Genomic DNA, 21,511 nt, shown 5'->3' with positions numbered 1-21,511 from the left:
CTTCCTCGGGACTTGGCGTCGGTTCAAGACACACTGGTCAACGAGGGCAATTGTCTCTTCGTCGAGGTGATAAAGTACTCAAGTTTCCAATTTCGCGAAACTTTCCACGTGTAATAGCGCAATTTGTTTCCCGTGCTCTTCCCCCACCGCCGTCCCCCACCATCGATTGCGAACGGTGCTATTTTTTAATTGCGCACTTACCCGTAGATTTTCGAGCCACAGCGTGGAATATAATTTCACCGTGAAAGGAAACAAGGGGGAGGCGCTCCCTCCCCCTACACCTCCCCCCACCTCTCTCGATATTTTCGTGGGTTATATTAACCCTATCGATGATGCCGCGGCTGCCTCGGTAGGTACTGTAATTACGGTAATGTTATGCGCGCTAATTGGCGGATTTTTTGGGACCCGATAAAAACGAGATTACTCTGTGTCCGGTGCTGGGTGCGCGGTATTATGTATCGGGTATCTAAGAAATTGGCTATCGGCGTATTCCCCGTCCACAAGTCCCCATTATCTTTGCGCAAAAAGTCGGTAAATCATCCGCGATACAATCTGCTCCCGAAGCCGTTTGCCCGTGGCCCCGTAATGAAAGAACGTCAATAGGATAATGTTCGTCTGTATTTTTTTAATTAACCGCAATGGACGAAAATCGTCGTGCCTGGGCGGATCAAACCGGCGTATAATTTGCGCTTGTTGATCTTGGGAACGCCGTTCGGCCGGCCGGTGTCCTCGTGACGCCGTTAACCCTTTCCCGCTCGCGAAGTGTTAAATTTAGCGCGTCTTACGTCACGGTGAACTTAACCCGAATACGGATTTTTCAGCATCGACGCTTCGAATCGATTGTAAGTCTTGCACAAGTTGGTCAGAATCGCTTACGAATATTATTGGAGTTATGTGTCATCGGTTGCAAGCTGCTGCAAACTTTATTTAAATTATTTCTAAGCTACGAGGAATTTTATTTAAATTGTTTGCAAGTTGCTGCAAATTTTATCTAAATTATTTTCAAGCTACGAGGAATTTTATTGAAATTGTTTGTAGGCTACTGGAAATTTTATATAAATCATTTGCAGTCCCAAATTTTATACAAATTGTTCAAAATGATCCAGTAATTTCATATAAATCATTTACAATCACTGAAGAATTTTATACGAATTATTTAGAACCATGTACATATTTTGTATTAATCATTTGTAATTGCTTGCAAATTTTTTAATTCCACCGAAAGGAACACGTTGGTGGTAATTTCTAATTTCAAGAAGGATGTGCTTGTACGAACCAACGATACGTTCAATTTCATACAATTTAACATCCACGGGATATTAATGTTGCAATTGATAAGATGTATAGAGATCTTTTACGGTTAGTGCAACGTGGAGCTTAGATTTTTAGACCTGGTAGAAATGCGGGTCTTATTCGTCAGAACTTTCAATTTTATCTGTTGGTGCACCGTCTTGTCTAGTACCCCTTGACACGCAAACTGAGACGTAAATTATTAAAGAAGCACTCCCCCTACCTCGCGATACTTCTTAGAACAATACATCTCTGCTCTACACAGTACTTACCTATGTTCACTCAGATTTCCTCGCTTAAGTATCTGGGTGACCTCGGTAAATAATTAGATTGCTCGATCTGGGTGTACAGTTTCATAATTTCTGAAAAGAATGTATAGTTTTTTACAGGTCGAAGAAATAAAAAAATAATTTCAAGAAAGAATAAGTCGACCTCTGATAAATTAACTCGCTTTACGATTAAGTTTAACAAAATTCAAAATACGGAAGTACTCTTCCAAGGTCGTAATTTTAAGAAAGAATAAATCGACCTCTGGTAAATTAACGCGTTAAATTTTCACGAGTATGTAACGTACAACAGAGTCCAAAATACGGAAGTACTCTTCCAAGGCCTTCGAAAGCAATTAACCGGAGAAAAGGGCGGCGTTTAAAGAGCAATAACGTAATAGTAAAACGGTAATGCTCAGGAAATAATAGAGGACGGCTCGCATGACGAACATAACGCAGCTGGAAGCGTTACCCCAACGAAGAAAGTCCTCGCGATGTAATATCAACGGGACGTAAAGTTCCACCCGGTGTAATTAACTCGACGAAGTTGCGTCTGCTGGATCAGGGGGGTAAGTTTCTAAGAGGTGGTTTACAACCGTCGCTGTCCACGTGCTTTGCCTCGGTGTGTCAGAGGGTGGAAGCAGCCCGCACATAAATTTCCCCCGGTTTGGAGCCGCAGATGCGAGTCGTCGTCGTGGCTTGGCCCGCGACCAAAGCTGATCGCATTACAAAGTAGCCACGGCTGCAGGTACGAGAGGGCACCGTCGCGAGATTTTATTATTTTCGGGAAACTGGCGATTTTGAGCGCGGAATTTTCAAACATTTTCGTCAACGAGGTCCTTAAACGTGGTTTAAGATTTTGTTAAATTTTTATTGAATCGAAGGCAGAAGAAGAATTTTTAATCAGGCAGAGAGAGCACTTGAACATGTTTCCATTGTATTGAGAAAAGTGAGAAAAACGACCGGTCACATCGGTCCGGAATTCGAAGTTGTTCAAATGGACGATCTAAAGTTATATTTCGATGGTTGATGTCAAGAAGAACACGAATATGTAAAAAAACATGGTAGGTTATTGTACAACTTATCGAGAAAAATGCAAAAAGGTGCCCAGTCACATCGGTCCGCAACTCTAAGTTGCACCAACGTTCGAACCAACGTTATATTCCATTAGCTGGTATCAAGGATACTTGAAAGGAGCAATGCGTGCACAATTTTCTGAACGTACTACTCAACACCCCAAGGTCTTATTAATTCCTACAACAACAACAATAACTAATTTTATTGTAAATTTAAAATTGAAACGCGAAACCGATTATCCACAGTCGTCTTCGTTTCTCAAAAATCTGCACAAAGGGGAATGAAATGGGACTCAAAAGCACCTCTCCCGATCGTTTCTGTTCACGTGTTCGAACTCGGACGAACACGGGCCGTTGTTATTTATTATCGACGACGCTGCCTAAAATATGATGCAAACGGTTCCCACCTCTTGCGCCTTTTCACTTAGTAAAACGCGTACTATCGACGTGAATAATCAGGAGCGCATAAGTATTCTCGAAAGTTCAATTTCCTGTCACGCCGCCCGATGATTTATCGCTCAACGCCTGTACACGCGTGGATATTATTTACCGTCCTCTCGATATTCCCCCGCCAACCCCTCCCGGCGAGGGTGTGGAACTATGCGTTCGTGGAAACGTTCACCGCCGTGAGAAATAACCACCGAACGCATTTGTTATTCATGAGCCCCCGCGAAGCGGATCCTTCGTCTATAATACGATGTATTCGCGCTTCCGTTCAGCGAGTTCTCAGACACCGATTTCGAACCCGAATGACCGGAACAACTCTTTCTTAATTCGAACGATTCGTTGATTCGAAAATTTACGCGGACCGTTGATCAAAGCTACTTGAGAGTTTTAACTATCGCGAGTTGCTCTCGAGAATATTTTTCGCCAATAAAGACTGCGTATGAGAGTCGAATGATCACTCTCAAACGGTCTCCATTAACGAGAAACACTTTCGAGAGCAACTCGCGACAGTTTTACTCGCAAATGAACACGTTTCTCAACCGTGATACACAGAAACACACCTCACACGGTTGACCATGGAACTACTAGGCTCGTAAGTGTGCGTCGATACGCGTGGCACGATATTTTGGCCGTTCAAGGTCACTGGGCGGGGCTATAGCTACCGCAACTTTCACTCGCCCCACCCCTTTACACCTGGCCACGCCTTACTTTCTCACTGTTGCGTTTACAGTATTTTACGATTTTACAACCTCTCTGTGTATACACAGAGGTATAGAGAATCATAAATACAACTGCTTAATCTGTAACGAGTCTTCCGGTTGCAATGACAGTTGAATCACACCATTGTACATTTTGCAATCATCGTTCAAATAATTGTATCGATAAAAATTGTGTAAGCTGATTGTAGGATAAATTGTTACATCCCTGGCCCCTGATAGGCTTGCAAAATGTCTCGATCAATATTTCTCGTCACAGATATGGGATTTCTTTATATAGATCCAGCATCTTAAGTTTCCTTGTGACTAGAGAACGGATCTATTAGGATTGACTTATTGACAATGTCACATGCAGGTCCTTTATGAGACTTCCATCATCCCCTCTTACTTTCTTTTTTCATTCCATCCGTCTTCCTTCCCCTCGATCTCCTTCAGCCTTCGAAGACTTCAAGAGAGATTAAGTAGATTAGGAAGAGAGATTAACGATAGCCATCATCATAGCGCAGTTCGTGAGTTGGCCGGTACCGGTACTTTAGATCCCGACAATCTTAACGTAACTTTGAACCCATTTTCAACCAAGCAGAAAGAAAAATTATGGTCTTCGTCGAGCATTTATGGGAACATAAATATGTTCTCAAGATCCCTTTATCCGGACTTGAGGAACATATGTACGTCTCCAAATTCTTTCTGCAGTTTTGCTCGAAAATGTAAGAGAGAAGCGAGCGTGGCAAAAAGTGTAATAGGACAAATCTTTCAATGACCTTGTTTGACCAAAATTTCCGGAAGAAATCGAGAGTTTCTAAAATGTTCTCAAACAACATTGGTATTAGAATTAAATTCTAAGAAAATTCAAACAAAAAATATCGATGTTTACGAATCGAAAAGGTGGTCTTTGAAACTTTCTTCGTATCAAATAACCTCCATTACTATCCTAAACTTACTCAACATAACATTCATAGCTATTATCATCGAATACTCAAACATAACATTCATAGCTATTTCCACAATTTCCAGACAAAACCTAGATCAAAAAAATGTTCCAAAAAAAATTAAATATACCCATTGTGATCAAGACACAACTTTACCCACCTAAAATCTTCCAATTTTCCAAAATAAACGAAAAGGTTCAACTTTGATAAATCTACGACGAACCGACTGATCGAGGAACGTGTAAATTCCGGACGAAAACTCCGTAAAATGAAAATTAAAACACGACCGGTGTAGTCTCGTGAAAAAAATGGCCGATCCGCGAAAAAATTCGGATCAATTCCGTGGCGCGCCGCATTGAAAAGAATGCATCAGAGAGCGTGGCTCAGGGGGAGAGGGGCGCGGCAATAAATATCCCCAGATCGGAGGCGCGGCGATGTTTCGGTAGGCTTGGTGGCAGCGCCGAAGAGGCCGTCGAAAAGGCAATCTTGCTCGTTCGAGAACCGATGCCATCTTACTCGCGTACAGGACGACTCGCGGTTACGCGCGTCCACCGTGGCAACAAAGAGGAGACGAGAAAACGGACCGGGTGAAGAGAGGGCCGAAAGGAGGCGACCGGTCGTACCTTGGTTTTATCTAGTATCAAGAAGCGCCATCGACCGCCGCCGGGCAGGCCTTTGCACGATCCCATCGCGGACGGGCGCATTAAAAGCAAAAATAAAATTATTGGAAACCGGCGGAATTCGGCGTCGACCGGCTGCCCGTTCGGTGGTTCCAGCCGGTAGATATAAACGGGCACGTTCATCAAGCTGGCCTTCTGGCTGCCTCTGCTTCTCTCGCTTGTCTTCTTACCCGCGGATGGCCAGCTTCTGATAGCATTATGTTCCCCCATGAAAACTTTTCTCTCCCCACCACGTCAGCTCCCGGTGGATCCGGTGAACACGGTCCAAGGGGAGATCGAAACCGAGTGGCGAACTCGGTGGTGCTCGAGTGTTTCATGGTGATTAGGTGGGGTCACGAAACGACCATGCGAGAATAGCATCACCCCGGTTCAGGATTTTCGATCCTAACGAAACCCGGCTGCAAGAGACGGCAGAAAATAAACCAACTCTTGTGGAATCAAGTTTCTCGAACTGGACAACCCGAATGTTCACGGTAGCATTTAATTTGAATATATTGCTCCCAATTTCGCAATCCTCGCACCTTGACTGGATAGAGAGATTCTGATGAAACTCGGCTGCGATGGACACTAGAGAATAAATGAATTCTTCCGAAATGAAGTTTGTTAAAGTGGATGATCCGAATGTCCGAGGTAGCATTTCATTTTAATATGTGTTTCACCTGATCCCTTGATCCTCAAAATCGATTTAGACACGGAGATTCTGATGAAACTTGATTGCAATGGACAGCAGAAAGTAAACGAACCCTTCTGGAATAAAGTTCGTTAAAGTGGACAACCGAAATGTATGGGTATCAATTAGGTAAAAATAGCGACCATAGTACAGCCCATTAGTAGACTAGGGTACCCTAGAATATTAGAGTCTTAGCATAACTTTGAACTTTTTCTCGACTGAGCAGAGAAAAGAATTCTCACTTCGTGAGCCATTTGTGGTAACATAAATATCTTTCCATGGTACTTCTACCCGGACTTTAGGAATACGTGTACGTTTCCGAACCCTTTCTGTAGGTTTGTTAGAAAACGCAAGAGATAGATGAGGATCGTAAAACAGTATGTCGGGGTGAACCTGTCAGTGACCTTGAATGGCCGGTTGAAATTGATTACAGTTTACTTAAAGTCTTCCTTGTGCACTGTGGCCTATGTTTGTATATCGTGACCTTTTTAGAATAAACAAGGAACCCGCGAACAGGAAACAAGCTTAGCCACGTGTGAATTCTTGCACGAAATGCTGTGGATATGGTATAAATCTACAAGAGCAACTGCAATGCTGCGGACAATTCTAAAGGTTCTCGAGTAGAAGTGGAAGTAATAGCACAGGGCAGAGTTTAAGGTTTCGATGGAAGTATGGGTGCTTTGTCCGTGTGTCAAGTTTCATGGTAATCTGAGATACTCAATTGGGTGATGTTCCTTGTCAGTCAACGAGACGAGGCATTCCGTTTAGCATCACGACTGACGTTAGAACGACTTGAAGGTTAACCGACAATCGCGTGCTCGAAGGTGGACGACACGATGGAATTTAAATATTTCTATCGTGGAATGCAGTTTGATGCAAGTTGCCATTTGAATGTTAGATAACTTCGCGAGTTTCTCTTCGTTCGTGAAACTTGAAACAGTGATAACTATTCTTAACACTTGAATTCGTTGTGTCTATTTATGGCTCTCTGTTCGGTAATGAATCGAATATATTGAAAAATTAAAGAATGAGATTTTTAGTTCTTAAAATTGCGCGTTGAGGATAGTTCTACGAGCCGGATACTCAGTTCAGTCGTCAATCGCTTATTAATTTGTAAAACGAAAGGCTTATGAAAGAATTTCGGAGATCGAGAGAAACACTGAGTTGTTTGGAAAGTCGTTTCGTTTTACAAAATGGAGAATATATAATTTAATAAATAGTTTATACATTCTAAAAAAATCGTGTTTCATTTTCACCAAAAAAAAAAAGGAATGACTTTCCGAACAACCTAATAGAAGCGAAAAGGAGATTATAATTTCTCGCGAAAGGCCCCTTAAGCCGAGAGCTTTTTCCCGGTGCGGTCTCGTTTGCGTGTTTTTATTTTCTAGCGCGGCAAACCTCAGGACGCCATTCTCAATTCTCCGTTTATGATTCTCACGGGACGCGTACCATATATTTAATGTACCGATTACGTTACATTGTTGGGAATCTCTGGAAAAGTATGATCGATAAAATGCCATGCGAGATCAAATCTCTTCAAACTCGACGATTTTACGTCACCATTCGATCAGGATTTGCACCGTACAAAACTTTGCTTGAATTGCACGAAATAAATCACACGATCGATAAAAATAAATCGAGATTACTGCTACAAATTTGTCACTTCCCATTTATTAACAATCCCTGCGTTCACGTTACTGTTATTAACGATCCTAATCTCCAGGAACTGCACAATCTCTTGCCAAGGGATTACACAATCGTTCGTAGGCACACTGTAATTTGATACCTCGCTTAGATACATTTTTAACAACCGTTTATTTTTTAAGCATTCCTTAAGATTCTAAGAAATTTTCAACCGTTAATATCCCCAATCTTTAGAAACCACGCAATCTCCTAGATTACTAAAGAACTACTCAATCCTTCACAAACACACTGTAACTCTACAGCTCACCTGAACATACATCTAAAATCGATCCATTTCTCATTTCTTAAAATCTTAAGAAACTTTCCACCATTAACACCTCTAATCCCTACAAACTGTCAAATCTCCCAGCTAACCAAGCTACTACTCGATCCCCCACAGACCCACTCTGTGATTTAACACTTCACCCAACACACACACACCCGACACCTACCTACTGGATCTCGCTCCCCAAGATCCCAAGAATTTTTCCCAAGTATCTCAAGGTACTTCACGTCGTGCACGAAGTTTCCACTTTCCAAATTTTTCAGCTCGCGCGTCCCGGTGCTCCCCGGGAGATTCAATAACGAAAAATCGACTGCTCCTTCCAGGAGATCCGGGGTGTCCGTGAACATTCCGAGGTGTTAAGAAAGGGGGATATCCCGTGTCCCCAAGATCGACGCTCGACGTGGAAACGAATCGATCAGCTTTATCAAGAAATTCCTCCTTGCCGGAGAGGAACCTCCCCTTTCGAAAGGGAATACCTCGCGCCCCGTACCCCGACGCCCGTTAAGGGCCGTCGCCCCCTCCTTTATCAGGATTCCGTTGCACCGATCGGCAACATCGCCATTCCGCGTGCGCCCGAAAGATTTCGAGGAAGCGCGAGTTTCGAGGAAGGCGCGCGAGGAGTCGATTAGCTTGGCGGCCTTTCAGCGATGCGGTTTTATCTGCGTAATGATATCTCCAACGGTGGAGGTGGAGGTGGAGGGAGGGGACCGAGATGGGGTAACGGTGACCGCTGGAGGGAGCATCCTTGGTCGTTGAATCTCGACAGGGATTGCAACGACGTCGGGTAGGTGAGACCTCGGGCTGTTCTTACAACGGTGCTCTCCGCATTCCTGGCGGTAGTGAGTAAATAATTCCCAGCGCCACGGAGAAAACGTGGCTCCATTATGGTAAACCAGCGCCGAGGGGGCATGCACACCTCTCGGGAGCCGCTCCGAGCTGGAGAGGCTTTCGTGGACTCTCGTCGTACCTCGCGGGAACGAATCTCGCTCGTCACTGCGGAGATTGAATTCTCTTTCCGCGATCCTTAGACGTTTCCGTGGCTCGTGTAATTGTTGCCCGCACGACGATTTAACACCGACGCCCGGCCCGATTTCGACGCCGCTCATCCTGGACGCTCACCACCGACGTGGATCCTGCTTTCCAAGTATTAACTTTCGATGGGTTAGCGGATAGATTTGGAATTTCACGAGTTTAGGTCACGTGCCTTTGGATGTATTTGGATTTCACGAGTTAAGATTGTTTGTGGGTGCGTTTGGATATATTTGGATTTCACTAGTGAAGATGATGTATGTGTGTGTACGTGTGTGTTTGGATGTATTTGAATTTTACAAGTTAAGATGATGTGTGTATGTGTTTAGATGTATTTGGATTTCACTAGTGAAGATGATGTGTGTGTGTGTACGTGTGTGTTTGGATGTATTTGGATTTGACGAGTTAGGATGATGCGAGTGTGGATGTATTATTTGGATTTCAGTGAATAGAATAAACGAGGAATGGAACGAATAATATAGAAAATGACTACAAAAGGCTTCGTATTTTAGCATCGCCGTAAGGAAACGCATCCCCCCCAACCCCTCCCATTTTATTCTTTGTATTTGTTAGCGAAATGTAGGTTTCGATGTTTCTCCGGGCAGTTTAAGAAACCTACTTATTCGGAATCGCTGTTTGTGTGCAAAGTATAGATTTGCAGACCACACCTATTCCTTGCAGGGATCTAAGGATTGCGCATAAAGAGAGGCCCTTCTTTGTCAAAGAATCTAAAGTAGGTGCTGCAGAGTAGCCCGAGGTACTTTCTTTACAAAACATCAAAAGTACTACCGAAGCACAAAGCCAATTCCTTTTACGATACAAAGGGTTGGTGGCTCAAAGAGCTAATTGAAGATGAAGTTGAACGGGTTTAAAGTGAACGAAAGCGCGGATAAAAGGTTTTGGAAGGAATTTGTGAAAATTGGGTGTGGATGACACTGTTAGACGTTACAATTTATCCGAGACAATTAATCGCGACGCGATTATTCGATTAACAATTTTAACGGAACGCTTAATGTCAGTTATTAATAGGCAATTTCAAGTTTAAGAAATCTTACACGTTTTAAATAAGTGTGAAAGATTTTATTTATCGATGTCACCTATGAAAATTATTTTTAATTCGCGAACAATCGATATTTTGAATTTCGTACACAAAAATGTGTTTAAATTTTTTAGCTAGAACTGTAATTACCTAACCCAGACCTAACCCAAATTTTAGTTATCCGGTTATCCGACCTAAAATGACTCATATTTCAACTATGCTTATTCAAGAACAGTTAGACATGAATAAAAGTAAATCAAAATGTAAAATCACGATAGTTTATCAATTCTTAACAAAAATTACGATAAAAGTGATAAGACAGTTGAAAACCCAAATGAATATACTATACCAACACACCACGAAGCCATAAACCCATTGAACACCAATTACACTATAGAAAGATAAATTAAATTAATTATTTTACGTATATACATTTCCCTGCAAATAACAAGTATACTTGAAAATTGTATAATGTCCAATAGTTTCACGACACATACGCAAATTTTCTTATCCCACACGAATGATCAAAAATAAAAAACTTACCTATTTAAACTGTCAAACCTTCTCAAACCAATTACGTACGACCATGAAAGAGGAAGAATTTCGTATAAATCAGCGCGCAGATTAAACCAGCCACTCGTCGAACGAAGATCTCGAAGAAGCCACGAATCGCCGTTAAATCGGCCGGATCGAATACTCGAGTCGGGAAACTAAGTGAATCACCCAAACGAACCGAACACGGCCGGGGCTTCGTCGTCCTATAACGCAATTGTGTTCAAACGTGTTACACAATTTCCGGTACACGCGCGCGCGACGCGACGCTACGTCTATTTTCATTCCTACGGGACGACGATAATCCTGTAACTTTTTCAAGGAACACTTTTAAGGTGTGTGTAAACCCTTAAGGCATCCTCGTTCGGCGCGGTTATCTCGTCTTGGTATATATATATACGATAGCGTGTCCCGCCGCGAGGAACGAGGGAAGAAAAGGGTAGGGAACCGACGAGTCCTTTTAAGAAGGATCTTAACTCCGGCGAACTGAAAGGGTCATCGTCAGATAGCGCTCGTTGGTCTTTGTCACCCGAAGGCCTCGCGATCGTCCCGGAATAGCCGGGGCACCGCGATAATATTATTTCGTCGCTGAATTCATCGTTGTCAACAAAGTGGAATCCCTGGTCGTACCCGCGGCGCTCGTCGCGTTATCGTGTCGACGACGTGTATGCGCTGGATTCCCGTAATTAGTCCTGTAATCAGCGTATTTCTCAACGTCGCTGATAAGTTTCACGAGCAGCCGTCCGGCATTTTAATACTACCGTCTTCCGCGGACCCCGTTTCGCGCGGCTCTAGAAACACCCGATCGTACGTACTTCCGCTTCACCGCTCGACAACTCGACTTTTCACCGATTTTAATTCTACCTGGAACGATAAGCTTGAAAAACGTTCATCGAAACGGAGAATCGTCCCTTCTGGACAAATATCGGGGCAGATAGGGTTCGAACGAAAGTATTCGTACGCTTATTTGTAACGTGTTCGAGTTTGAGGGAGTTTGAATTACCGGCTCGCTGTCACGGATCGTGTAATGACGGTGGATAATCGTGGGAACGAATACTGGAGATGTTCCGAGTCGTTTGAACGTTTTCGAGCATCTTCAAACGTTCTCAAACATCGTCGAACGTTTTCAAACGTCTTCGAACAGTGTATTGAACTTACTTGCATTCTCTTTTATCGTTCGTAGTTCTCGAGATTTCGAGATCTTCGCGCTTAATCGCTCGAGAAACAAACCATGCTGTACATTGAAAAGGTGTATGTTATGTATACACGTAGTCCGATAATTTGTTAAAAATATACGCGCTACGATAGAATGTTCGAAACAGGTATCGTGTTGTTGAAATTTTAAATCGATACTGTGCATTAATGATCACCCGTTTTCGAACGCTCGTAATTTTACAAATTGCCACGCACAGTCTCGCCCGATATGAAATTCATCTCGCGTTTTCACCAACGAACGAGACACTTTCCAGATGGCGAAACGAATACGCGCGAAAAACCCGCCTCGTAAGCCATTTGATTTTATTTCTTATTACGACACAAAATTGCCATATATTCCGACGAATTTAAAGAGGCAACCCATTCTGTCGTCCTGATGCCTCGGGGGATCGAAGACCGATAAAACGAAAGCTTCTTTATCGCGTTCGAAACGATCCGCGGTAACGATGATAAAAATTAAAAACTGTTCACCGATAAAGAGACGCGTAACGAGACCGGTGAAATGTTTCGCGCTGGATTACACGGTTCACCGTAATCGTGGACACGGAACGTACGAACGGAATCGATCGCCGGCACGCGATATTTCGCGCAACTGAAAAGGAAATGGGTCGTTGGATCGATCGGCCGGCGGAGCGAGTGAGATTTCGCTTAACCGAGACCTAAAATCCAATTTATCGTTGCTCAAATAGAAATTGAAGGAATTACAGAAACAGGTCCACGGCGTTTCCACTTCCCCGGCGACGTTTTCAAAAGACTTCGGTTTGTACCTTTTTGCTCGGTTACCCTTCGACGAGATTAATATTTTAGCTTGCAGAGTATCCGGCCACGGCAACGAGTTACGTCTCATTTCCAATAAATCGACTCCGTTATATCGAACGGCCCACGGCTACGCCGCCGGATAGCGGGGAAAATATACAGCGGAAAATACGATCGGGGTAAGTTCAAGTTGAAAAACTCGGGACCGCGCCGTGGAAGTTCTTTAACAGAAATTTCAACGTTATGTACGAACTTCAAAAGCGTCCTTGCTCCCTTTCCACGTCTCGGTCTTTCTCTCTTCGGTCTTGGCGAGACCGGCGACTTTGTTAATCGAGAAAAGTTTCGGTATTATTTACCCGGAGCCGTTCAATTTGGAAATACAAATTTACAGAGACTGCGAGCTTCTAATTGAGCCGGGACCTCGCGAATTACACGCGAATTTTTCGCGAATATTATTTGCTTGCTCGTTCCCGGCGAACAGACCTCGATCATTTTAACCTATCGCGCTCCAGAGACGGAACCACCTCGTTGTTTAAATTTTCTCTTGTTTTTCCAACGCGGCGACGTTTCGTGGCTGGACGATCACTGGAAAATGTACGGAATATCGAGAGAGAGAGAGAGAGAAAATAAAAGGATCGCGTTCCAGAAATTGATCGTTAGATTTGATTTTTTCTTCGATTTAAAAGAGCCTCGAGATCAGAGAGATACGATCACGAATTACGATTTATTTTAAAACCACCAACGAAATTGCGAGATGTAAAATGTCGATACGGAGCTTCGAATAACGCAGGAATAATTCTTTTTAAACGTTCTTATTCTATAACCGTCGAGTGAATTAATTGTAATAAAAAAAAGAAACAACAGAAAAATATCTAAATACACATTGAAAGGATCGTGTATATCATAATCCATGATATACATAATATATTCGATAGGTTATACATACTTTTGTTTCATATTTGTCAAAAATTGTAACAGGTTGTTCAATTTGACAAATTTTGCGCACGTTCTAATTTTCATTTTCATCGTTCGTGTACGATCTGAAGGATTTATATAAAAGAAGTCCGCATCGATGAACTAGTTACGGGGATTTTATGCGCTACCGTTTCGATAACGCGCGCAACGATTACACAAGGCATCGTAAAACGGCGAGAAATGTTTACGTTGCGTGTAGTATATTGATATCTCGAGAAGATAATCGAAACACGATGCATCTGAGATCGTAAAATCCCGACGATGTACTGTTGCGCACGATAACCATAAAAACAGATGTATGCGGAATAAAACGGTTATTAAAATACCAGGATGAATTTTTCGCGTAACGTTGCAACAACGAGCACAATTCACCGACTGCCAGCATTAATTACGTCGTTTATCACTCTCGTTAAGTAGCCAGTCGATGTGCACGCGCGATGATGAACGGTTCTTTCTCTCTTCGAAAAATCAATCTACACGTACGTCGGAAGGAATTAATCTTCTTCGTACCCTGCGTCCATGCAGAATGCACAATATCCGCGGCATGATATATATTTCACCATTAAACGTGCATTCGGTCAGATTTTTTAATTCGTCAAAATGCACTGCCAATTCATAATTCAGAGAGCGCCACGCTATTGGATATATGCGTCCCCATAAATTATCCCGACACATTATCCGCTCGTTAATGAACCAACATTTTCGTGCTTTAACGAGACTTCATAAATTAATACTCTCATTCATCACGGGCATTAAACGCGCCTACAAAGCGTCTGCTTTGAAGCCACTGTTGCGAAACGATACGCGTTCGTAAGGCAATCGTTGAAAAAAACCTACGAAATTCTTCGTTTACGTCTCGTGTACGTGATTGGTGGAGAATACCAGTGTCGGAGAACCCGACCGATCGTCAACAATGTCAACATCTTCGAGAAGGATTTGTCAAAGTGCCGAGAGAACTATTGATTAACTTCTGTTCCTGGAAATACTTCAACGTGGAGCAACGGAGAATCGATAAATTACTTTTCACGAGTGAACAGTATAAAAATCGTGTCGAGATTTTGCGTTAGCTTGTTTTTTGGAAAATGGAAATTCAGGACCGAACTCGAAGGAAAAATGTTTATTTAGAGCTCTAAAAATAATTAAGGATCATCGATCCGAGACATCTGCTCCGTTTTGGATCTATAGCAGTAGAGTCAATTTTTACTTTATTTTTCTCAATTCATTGTTAGTATGTAACCAACAGTGAATACAAAGAATACTTATTTGGGATATAATGGATGAGATCGAGCAAATTTTTACAATAGTGTTGAAACTGATGAGAATTGAGTTCAAAGAATCGAGGAGAATTACAAGCCTTCCATATTGCAAGAAGTGATCGAAGTAATAGAAACATTTTCTCCGGTTATTAACTACACAAATAAATTCTGATCAGTAGTCGAAGTACTACTCAGCCTTACCTGACTCCACCGACAATACCTGAAAGAATCACCAATTTTCCTCACAACCTGTGCTTTAATTAACCCGAACGATCTACGTATACAACACTAGAGCTACCAATAATCAACGTATTCCCACTTGTACCAGACCACGTACATATCTTCTTAATTGGTAAAGAAAAGGGCAAATTAATTTACAAATACAACAGGTGGAATGAACATTCCACTTGAACCAGTTTGTGGTTTTCCAATTCCGGTCATTTTAAAAACAAGTTCGAAAAAGATCGAACCGGCTCCTCGGGTAGTTCCAGTGTCAAAGAACTGTAATATTATTCTATACGTTACACCGGTAACAAACCTTACGGAAATACTGGTTAAGCTTAACCGCGTAACTATCACTGTTGCAAACCCGGAGTACCTCCTCGGTTGGTTGGGTTCAACAATTCCCAAGGATCGTTTACAATGTAGACCGCGAAGAGTCGAGAAATATCAGCACGCGCAACTTTGCGCACTGGTTTACGTAGAATCCAGCTCGCGGGGCTCGGCTCCATTGTGGAAACTGGCCCGTGCAGCGGCCATCGAGGAAATATAGGCGCGAAAATACGGTCTCTGGGACGAAAAAGCTTGAGAAACGAGGCGTACGAGGGGTGTTTACGAGGAAGGTTCCATTGGCAGGCCAGGTGCGGCCGCGGTGTTGGTGCTTTCTGATTTCGAACCCGCCAGAACGCTAATAGTCTGACGCGTGACCGGCTCAGGTGGCCGCTCTGGCTGCTGGAGAACGCCGTCGTGGCTCCGTAACTCGCATTTACATACCGGTACCCACACGGCGCATGAATAAATATGTCGTAGCCCCGGTGACTTAAGCAGTCTAAACATCGGTCCGCTCGGGAAACACCGCGGGTGCACACCGCCACCACCCAGACGGCGAATCCCGGATCCCTGTCGCGGGAGCTCCTAAACTTTGCCACGGGACTTGGGACTTCCGGTAACGATATCGTGTGCTCGCGACAGCTACTCCGGGTTCCAAGCTGAGAGCTACAATTTAAGAGAATACCAAACGCGCGAACGTTTCTACGATAAACGTTCTCCAAGATTTTTAACTATTCTATTGGTTCTCTTCGAGATTTCGTTAGTCCCGATGGAACAGTTACCGAGTGGAAATTAAAGTTTGAGTAAAGGATTTGTAATCAAGTTTGGGTGATCTTGAGGAGACGGTGAAATATTTCTGTTGTGGAAATAATTAAACTCGAACGAGATTTTTCAGGGTTTCACTAGCTACATGAATTTTTTGGGGATTCTAATTTTTTATTTATGGAGAGCTTTGAGTTTTTAACGATTCCAGAAATTTCTACGAAACATCGCTCGAATTCCAATTATCGAACACACAAATAGACGTTGTGTTATCCCCGATGGAAACTGACTCCTTCTGAAGAAGATTTAAGACGTGAAAAAAGTTCGAACGAAAGAAAGCACGAAAGTTGAAAACAAACGAAAAGATATCGATTTTTCTTAACGAAACAAAGATAAAATATTCGAAGAGAATTCCATCCAGATTTATTTCCTTTGACGTCTCACTTCGAGAGTTAATTTCTTTGGCCTCGCAACGAACCAGTCGTGTCGCCCCATATGTGGCTGATGTTTCAGACAATGTGTTGATCGATTGAGCGAGCAGGGAATGAAAGCTACAGACGCTGACTCGTTGTGATATTTTCACCTGTCGGCCAATTATGGATAATAACACCGTAAGCTGACAATAAGATCCTTCGAGCGAGTGTATGTTTCTAGGATCGTAGTTTTCTAGTAAGCGTTCAATGATCGGTGAACGGATGGGCACACACTGCACGCAGGAATAGGTGTTGCGATTCCTCTAGCTATTAATCTTTCTGTTCGAAATCTTTCAATGATCATTCGAGGATGCGGTCGACGTCGTTACACATGTGCCAAACACAGCCTCGAACACTGTTCTCACGTTTCTACACTTTTTCTAGGTTCTTTGGTACCTTACCAACGCCACCCAGTATTTCGTTTCGTTCTAAGCAAGTGGCAAGGTGCGAAGAAAATCTTTCCAACCGCAAGTCGTGATAATATCTCCCGCTACCGCAAGAGACCACTCCATGCGATCCACCTTTACTTGACCGCAAATTGTACTAATCTTCTCTACCATCGCTGGCTGTGTGAGTGGAATCTTTACTGCCTCTTGTAGTCGGCTACATGTAGTCGCAGCGCCACGAAAAATCACTAAACGATGCGAAACGCTTCGAAACACGATAAAATCAAGCTTTCCGTACAAACAACCGACCAATCGCGACTACAATCACTGATCCTGACACGGACAAAGGTAACCTAACTTACGCTACCGATCTGAAATTTTACTACGTTTATTTACAAGAATTCCATCGTCTCCCTCGACGTCCATATATTTCTTTATCACTACTTCGTACAGTTACTATAGACTTCCGCGTAACGTTTTATCGGGTCAACAAAGCACTTGTCCCACTTTATACAACATTGTTTCCTTGCTTTCGCCAATAAACTCCTCGTTGTTTACTCCGCGAAAACCCCAAGAACACTCTGTACACGCACAAGCGATCTCTAATATAAACTTCCAAGAACGTTTTAATACCCAGTATAAGAATTTTAACACATACTCGATCCGTAATCGAAGCCTTACCGGTTTTTTCTAAACCCAATAGAAACACTCTTTCCTCACGACTGTCAACAACCTTGAACACCTCAACCTTCGTCCGTTGTCATTATTATCACGGATGAAACCTGATCTGAATTAAAACGGAGATCTTAAGCATTTCTTCGTCCGTGTCTCTCGGATTCTCGTGAAATGAAACTCTTGGTTTGCATTCCTCGGGAAAATGTAGACGTCATAAGAGTGCGTTTACTACCGATAATGCAAACAAGAACCGAAAGAACGCGTTTCGGTATCGACGAAAGATACTCGCAATGCTCGGTGAGACGTTAGAAACCTTTCTCAACAGGAAACACTTAGTACCGGGAAAGTCTCGATGGTATTAACCGTGAGGGCCCACGTAGGACTTTACGATCGAATCGGTAGCGACGGTGTACACGGGCCTCCGTCTCGTATCTACGGACACGACCCGCCGCATCGACTGTTTAATCCGCATTAACGATAACGAAACGAGGCCATAAGTCACGGGAAAAGTAGACAGTTTACAGGTAATTGAAAGCTATTAGGGGTACGTTTATATGCGTATTATCACTCGCTGCATAGCGTTATGGTCTACGAACGTAACACGAGGAGAACCGGTTCTCGGAATATATTACACCAGCGGCCCGCTTACCGTATTGATTGTAAATCTGATCGGATACCGGCCGCGTATCCGGTTTATCGGACGAGTTCATTCCGGTGTGCTAACGGTAAACGTCTAAGGAACGACTCGCCGCGGTTTAAAATTCATAGAACGTCGCGGTTCGCGCGCAATTAACTCGTAAACCGCGGCGACCGTTAATGGCACCCCGCGTTGGTGTCACCGCGGCGCGTCGGTCGACGGGTGACGATCAGGGAGGGAGTCTACAGTATTTTAGGACAAGTGTCGAGCGCCCTTTCTAAGTCTCTTTTTTCGCTGCGAAGGAAAAACAAGTAGACACGTATCTACCGCTGCGTGTTCGGTGATATACTTGTAAGCAATTTTTTGTTTACCTTAAGTCAAAATATGGGAGAAACAAAGCAGAAAAAAGCCTCGGTTTGAGGAAAAAAATTTGAATATTTGAAAATTTGAAAATTTGAAAGAGTGGCGCGCACAACTTTTATTGGAAACGTTTAATTTTTGATTCTTGGTTTTTTCTTAAGAACGTTTTTTTTTTTATCGTTCACGTTTGAAATTAAAATTTGTTTCTTTGTATAGAACACTATGTGTTCTAAGAATGAAAATGTTAATCAACGTTGACCGATAAATGTTGATTTCGATTCTTTCGAGATTCGAGTCTTTAAAAAAATACCACAAAATCGAAATTTTTATCCGAGGCGAAACATTCGTAAAGCTTAGAGGGACTGGTTGCGGGAGACCAAACTACAAGGACCGCGAACCGCTAATTGCTGTTTACCCAGTAGAGTCTTCAACGTGGATCGAATGAAGCGTAGATAGCCGAGACTGTTGATTCTACGCTTATCGGGCTGTGCCGGTTAAGACTGCTTCTGGACCAGGGAATCAAAACCGGATTGGTTGCTGGAGTCTCGCAGCTTAGTGTCGAGTGATCCCGATCACTGATGCCAGAACTTGTGAAGGATTAGGCTTATTCTAAGTGGGTTTCATTGGGGATTATGTTTGACTTAATGTGCTTAGAAATGGAAATTGTTGACGGCAATTGTTACTGTCTTCGATGTTCGATCTTTTTGTAAACAGCTAGTCCGAAAGAATTTGTGAACTCTTCGCTATGAGATCGAAGCTCTTATCGCACAAATATTGACACGAGAAAAGATCAAAGTAGCTTTACACGCGAACGGAATAAGACTCTTGTTTGAGGAATCGACTTTCATTTACTTCAAACTGAAACCAAAATTGACACGATCGACAAGAGCGACCGAGATGAATTATCTACTACTAAAAATTAAAACTCTTATACCTTTGGTCGTATCTTTACCAGAATGTTAACAATGGTTTCTCGAGACTTTTCCGACGAAAACGAATACAAACACGACCATATTCGGTCAAAGTGACTTACTTCGAGCAACGATGCGCGAATAATATGCGCGAGAAATGTATCATTGAAAATTGTCCGAAAGAGGTCGTGTTTGGACTCGTTTTCATCGGGAGAATATTACCGATCAATTGATGACACTCTCGTGAAGATATAACGATAAATACAACAATTTCAATTTTCATCAATAAACGAAATTCGATATTGAGATAGAAATTGTTCCACGAATGACAGAGATAGTACTATTCTAAGATTTTGAAAAATTAATTCCAATGATTATTTGTCTACCTGCACCAAAAATATAAATAGCTTCCCAAGAAGACAGCTCTATTGCACTAAAGGTATAGATCTCTAAGAAGTCAGCTTTCTTGCACTAAAAGTATAGATAGTTCTCTAAGAAATCAGCTCTCTTGCACTAAAGGTATAGATAGTTCTCTAAGAAGTCAGCTCTCTTGCACTAAAGGTATAGATAGTTCTCTAAGAACTCAGCTCTCTTGCACTAAAGGTATAGATAGTTCTCTAAGAAGACAGCTTATTTACACTAAAGATACAAACACCTTCTAACAATCCTAGGTTACAATACTCCGTAAACGATACTTCACCCACTTTCAGTTTCTTTTCGATGACTCTCCACTTAACTTCCTACGCAACAAATATCTTCTCCACGTCGAACAAGACTCCCCCATAGTTCGCCACAGATAGGACACTATTATCGATAGCTACGAGAGACTCGGTGCAAGTTCACGCGGCGCGCGACAGAAATTAGAACAATGCTAAATCGCCTCGGAGGGATTTCAAGGAAAACAGTGGGATCCTAGGCGAACGGGTTTTGCGACTCAGTCTCGCGGAATAAGGAATAAAACGGCCGAGTTACGCGCCGTAACAGGATTTCGGAGTGAACCGTCAACACAGCTGCTTGATTTCGGGACAGGTGCTCGTATTTTCCAAGGGAGCATCGGCTTTGCACGGATAAACGGATTTCCTGCGTCAACGAGCCCAACGCGATGCACGTTGATCAAGCTACCTCGACGCTATTCGTGACTGTTCGGCGCGTATAAACCGGTTAAGCGAAACGCGGATAAAGTGACGTCGTTGAACAAGGCGAGGAGCGAAGCAGTCGTGGGACAGGATACAGCCATCGACCAATTATCGTTTCAGACTCTGCTGCGTCGCCGGGACCCGGTTTTCAAATGGCGTATACACCGGCGCACTGACGAGTTGTGAGTCACGGGGATAATCGATATCATTGTACCAATTTTTCAAGGAGAAACACACAAAGGGTAGCCAGTGTGGGGTATGGAGAATTTTGTATAGAAGCTTCCACCGATTCTGTAATAATTCCCTGATTGGACATCCTTAGGTTCGGATGGGTATAGCGGTACAATAGAATCTCGATTGAACCTTGTTTAACCGAATATGTCCAACGTTCTTGATAATCCTTTCAGCGATAAGTAGCGTAGGCAAACGACCATTCTATCGATTCGAACGAACAGAACGACGGGAGAAGAAACACATTATTCCGTAAATAGTATTTCCGAAATAGAGGTTCAGATGGTCGTAGGTACACAAAGGAAGGATTTCTGTTGAATCCTCGGTCTAATTCAGAAGTCGTTCAGGACAACGTATTTCGTGGAACGTGGATGTCTTTTAAAATAGTGGGGATTACGCGAGAGTTTAAAAGGAGTAAATAAGTATAGCGAAGAATTCGAGGAACAGGGGAAAATAGGATTCTGAGGAAGTGATTCCCCGAAACTGTGAACTAGTAATCGTGGTATTAAAATTAGACGCATTTGGA

At 42.9% G+C, this 21,511-nt stretch overlaps 1 protein-coding gene across 1 annotated transcript in view; it reads right to left on the bottom strand.

Annotated features, from left to right (window-relative positions):
* Positions 1-1,596: 1,596 nt before the first annotated feature.
* The window catches only part of LOC143150412 (mannosyl-oligosaccharide alpha-1,2-mannosidase IA-like), a 221,775-nt gene continuing 201,860 nt past the window's right edge, over positions 1,597-21,511 (bottom strand). The window contains exon 3 of the mRNA XM_076318678.1: positions 1,597-1,652. Coding sequence (XP_076174793.1) covers positions 1,644-1,652 — 9 coding nt within the window. The 3' untranslated portion in view covers positions 1,597-1,643. The remainder of the gene's footprint in view (positions 1,653-21,511) is intronic.

The sequence above is a fragment of the Ptiloglossa arizonensis genome, chromosome 8, assembly GCF_051014685.1.
Source record: "Ptiloglossa arizonensis isolate GNS036 chromosome 8, iyPtiAriz1_principal, whole genome shotgun sequence".
Classification (NCBI taxonomy): domain Eukaryota; kingdom Metazoa; phylum Arthropoda; class Insecta; order Hymenoptera; family Colletidae; genus Ptiloglossa; species Ptiloglossa arizonensis.
Note: the sequence above shows the minus strand (reverse complement) of the source record. Positions and strands in the feature narration are given on the sequence as shown.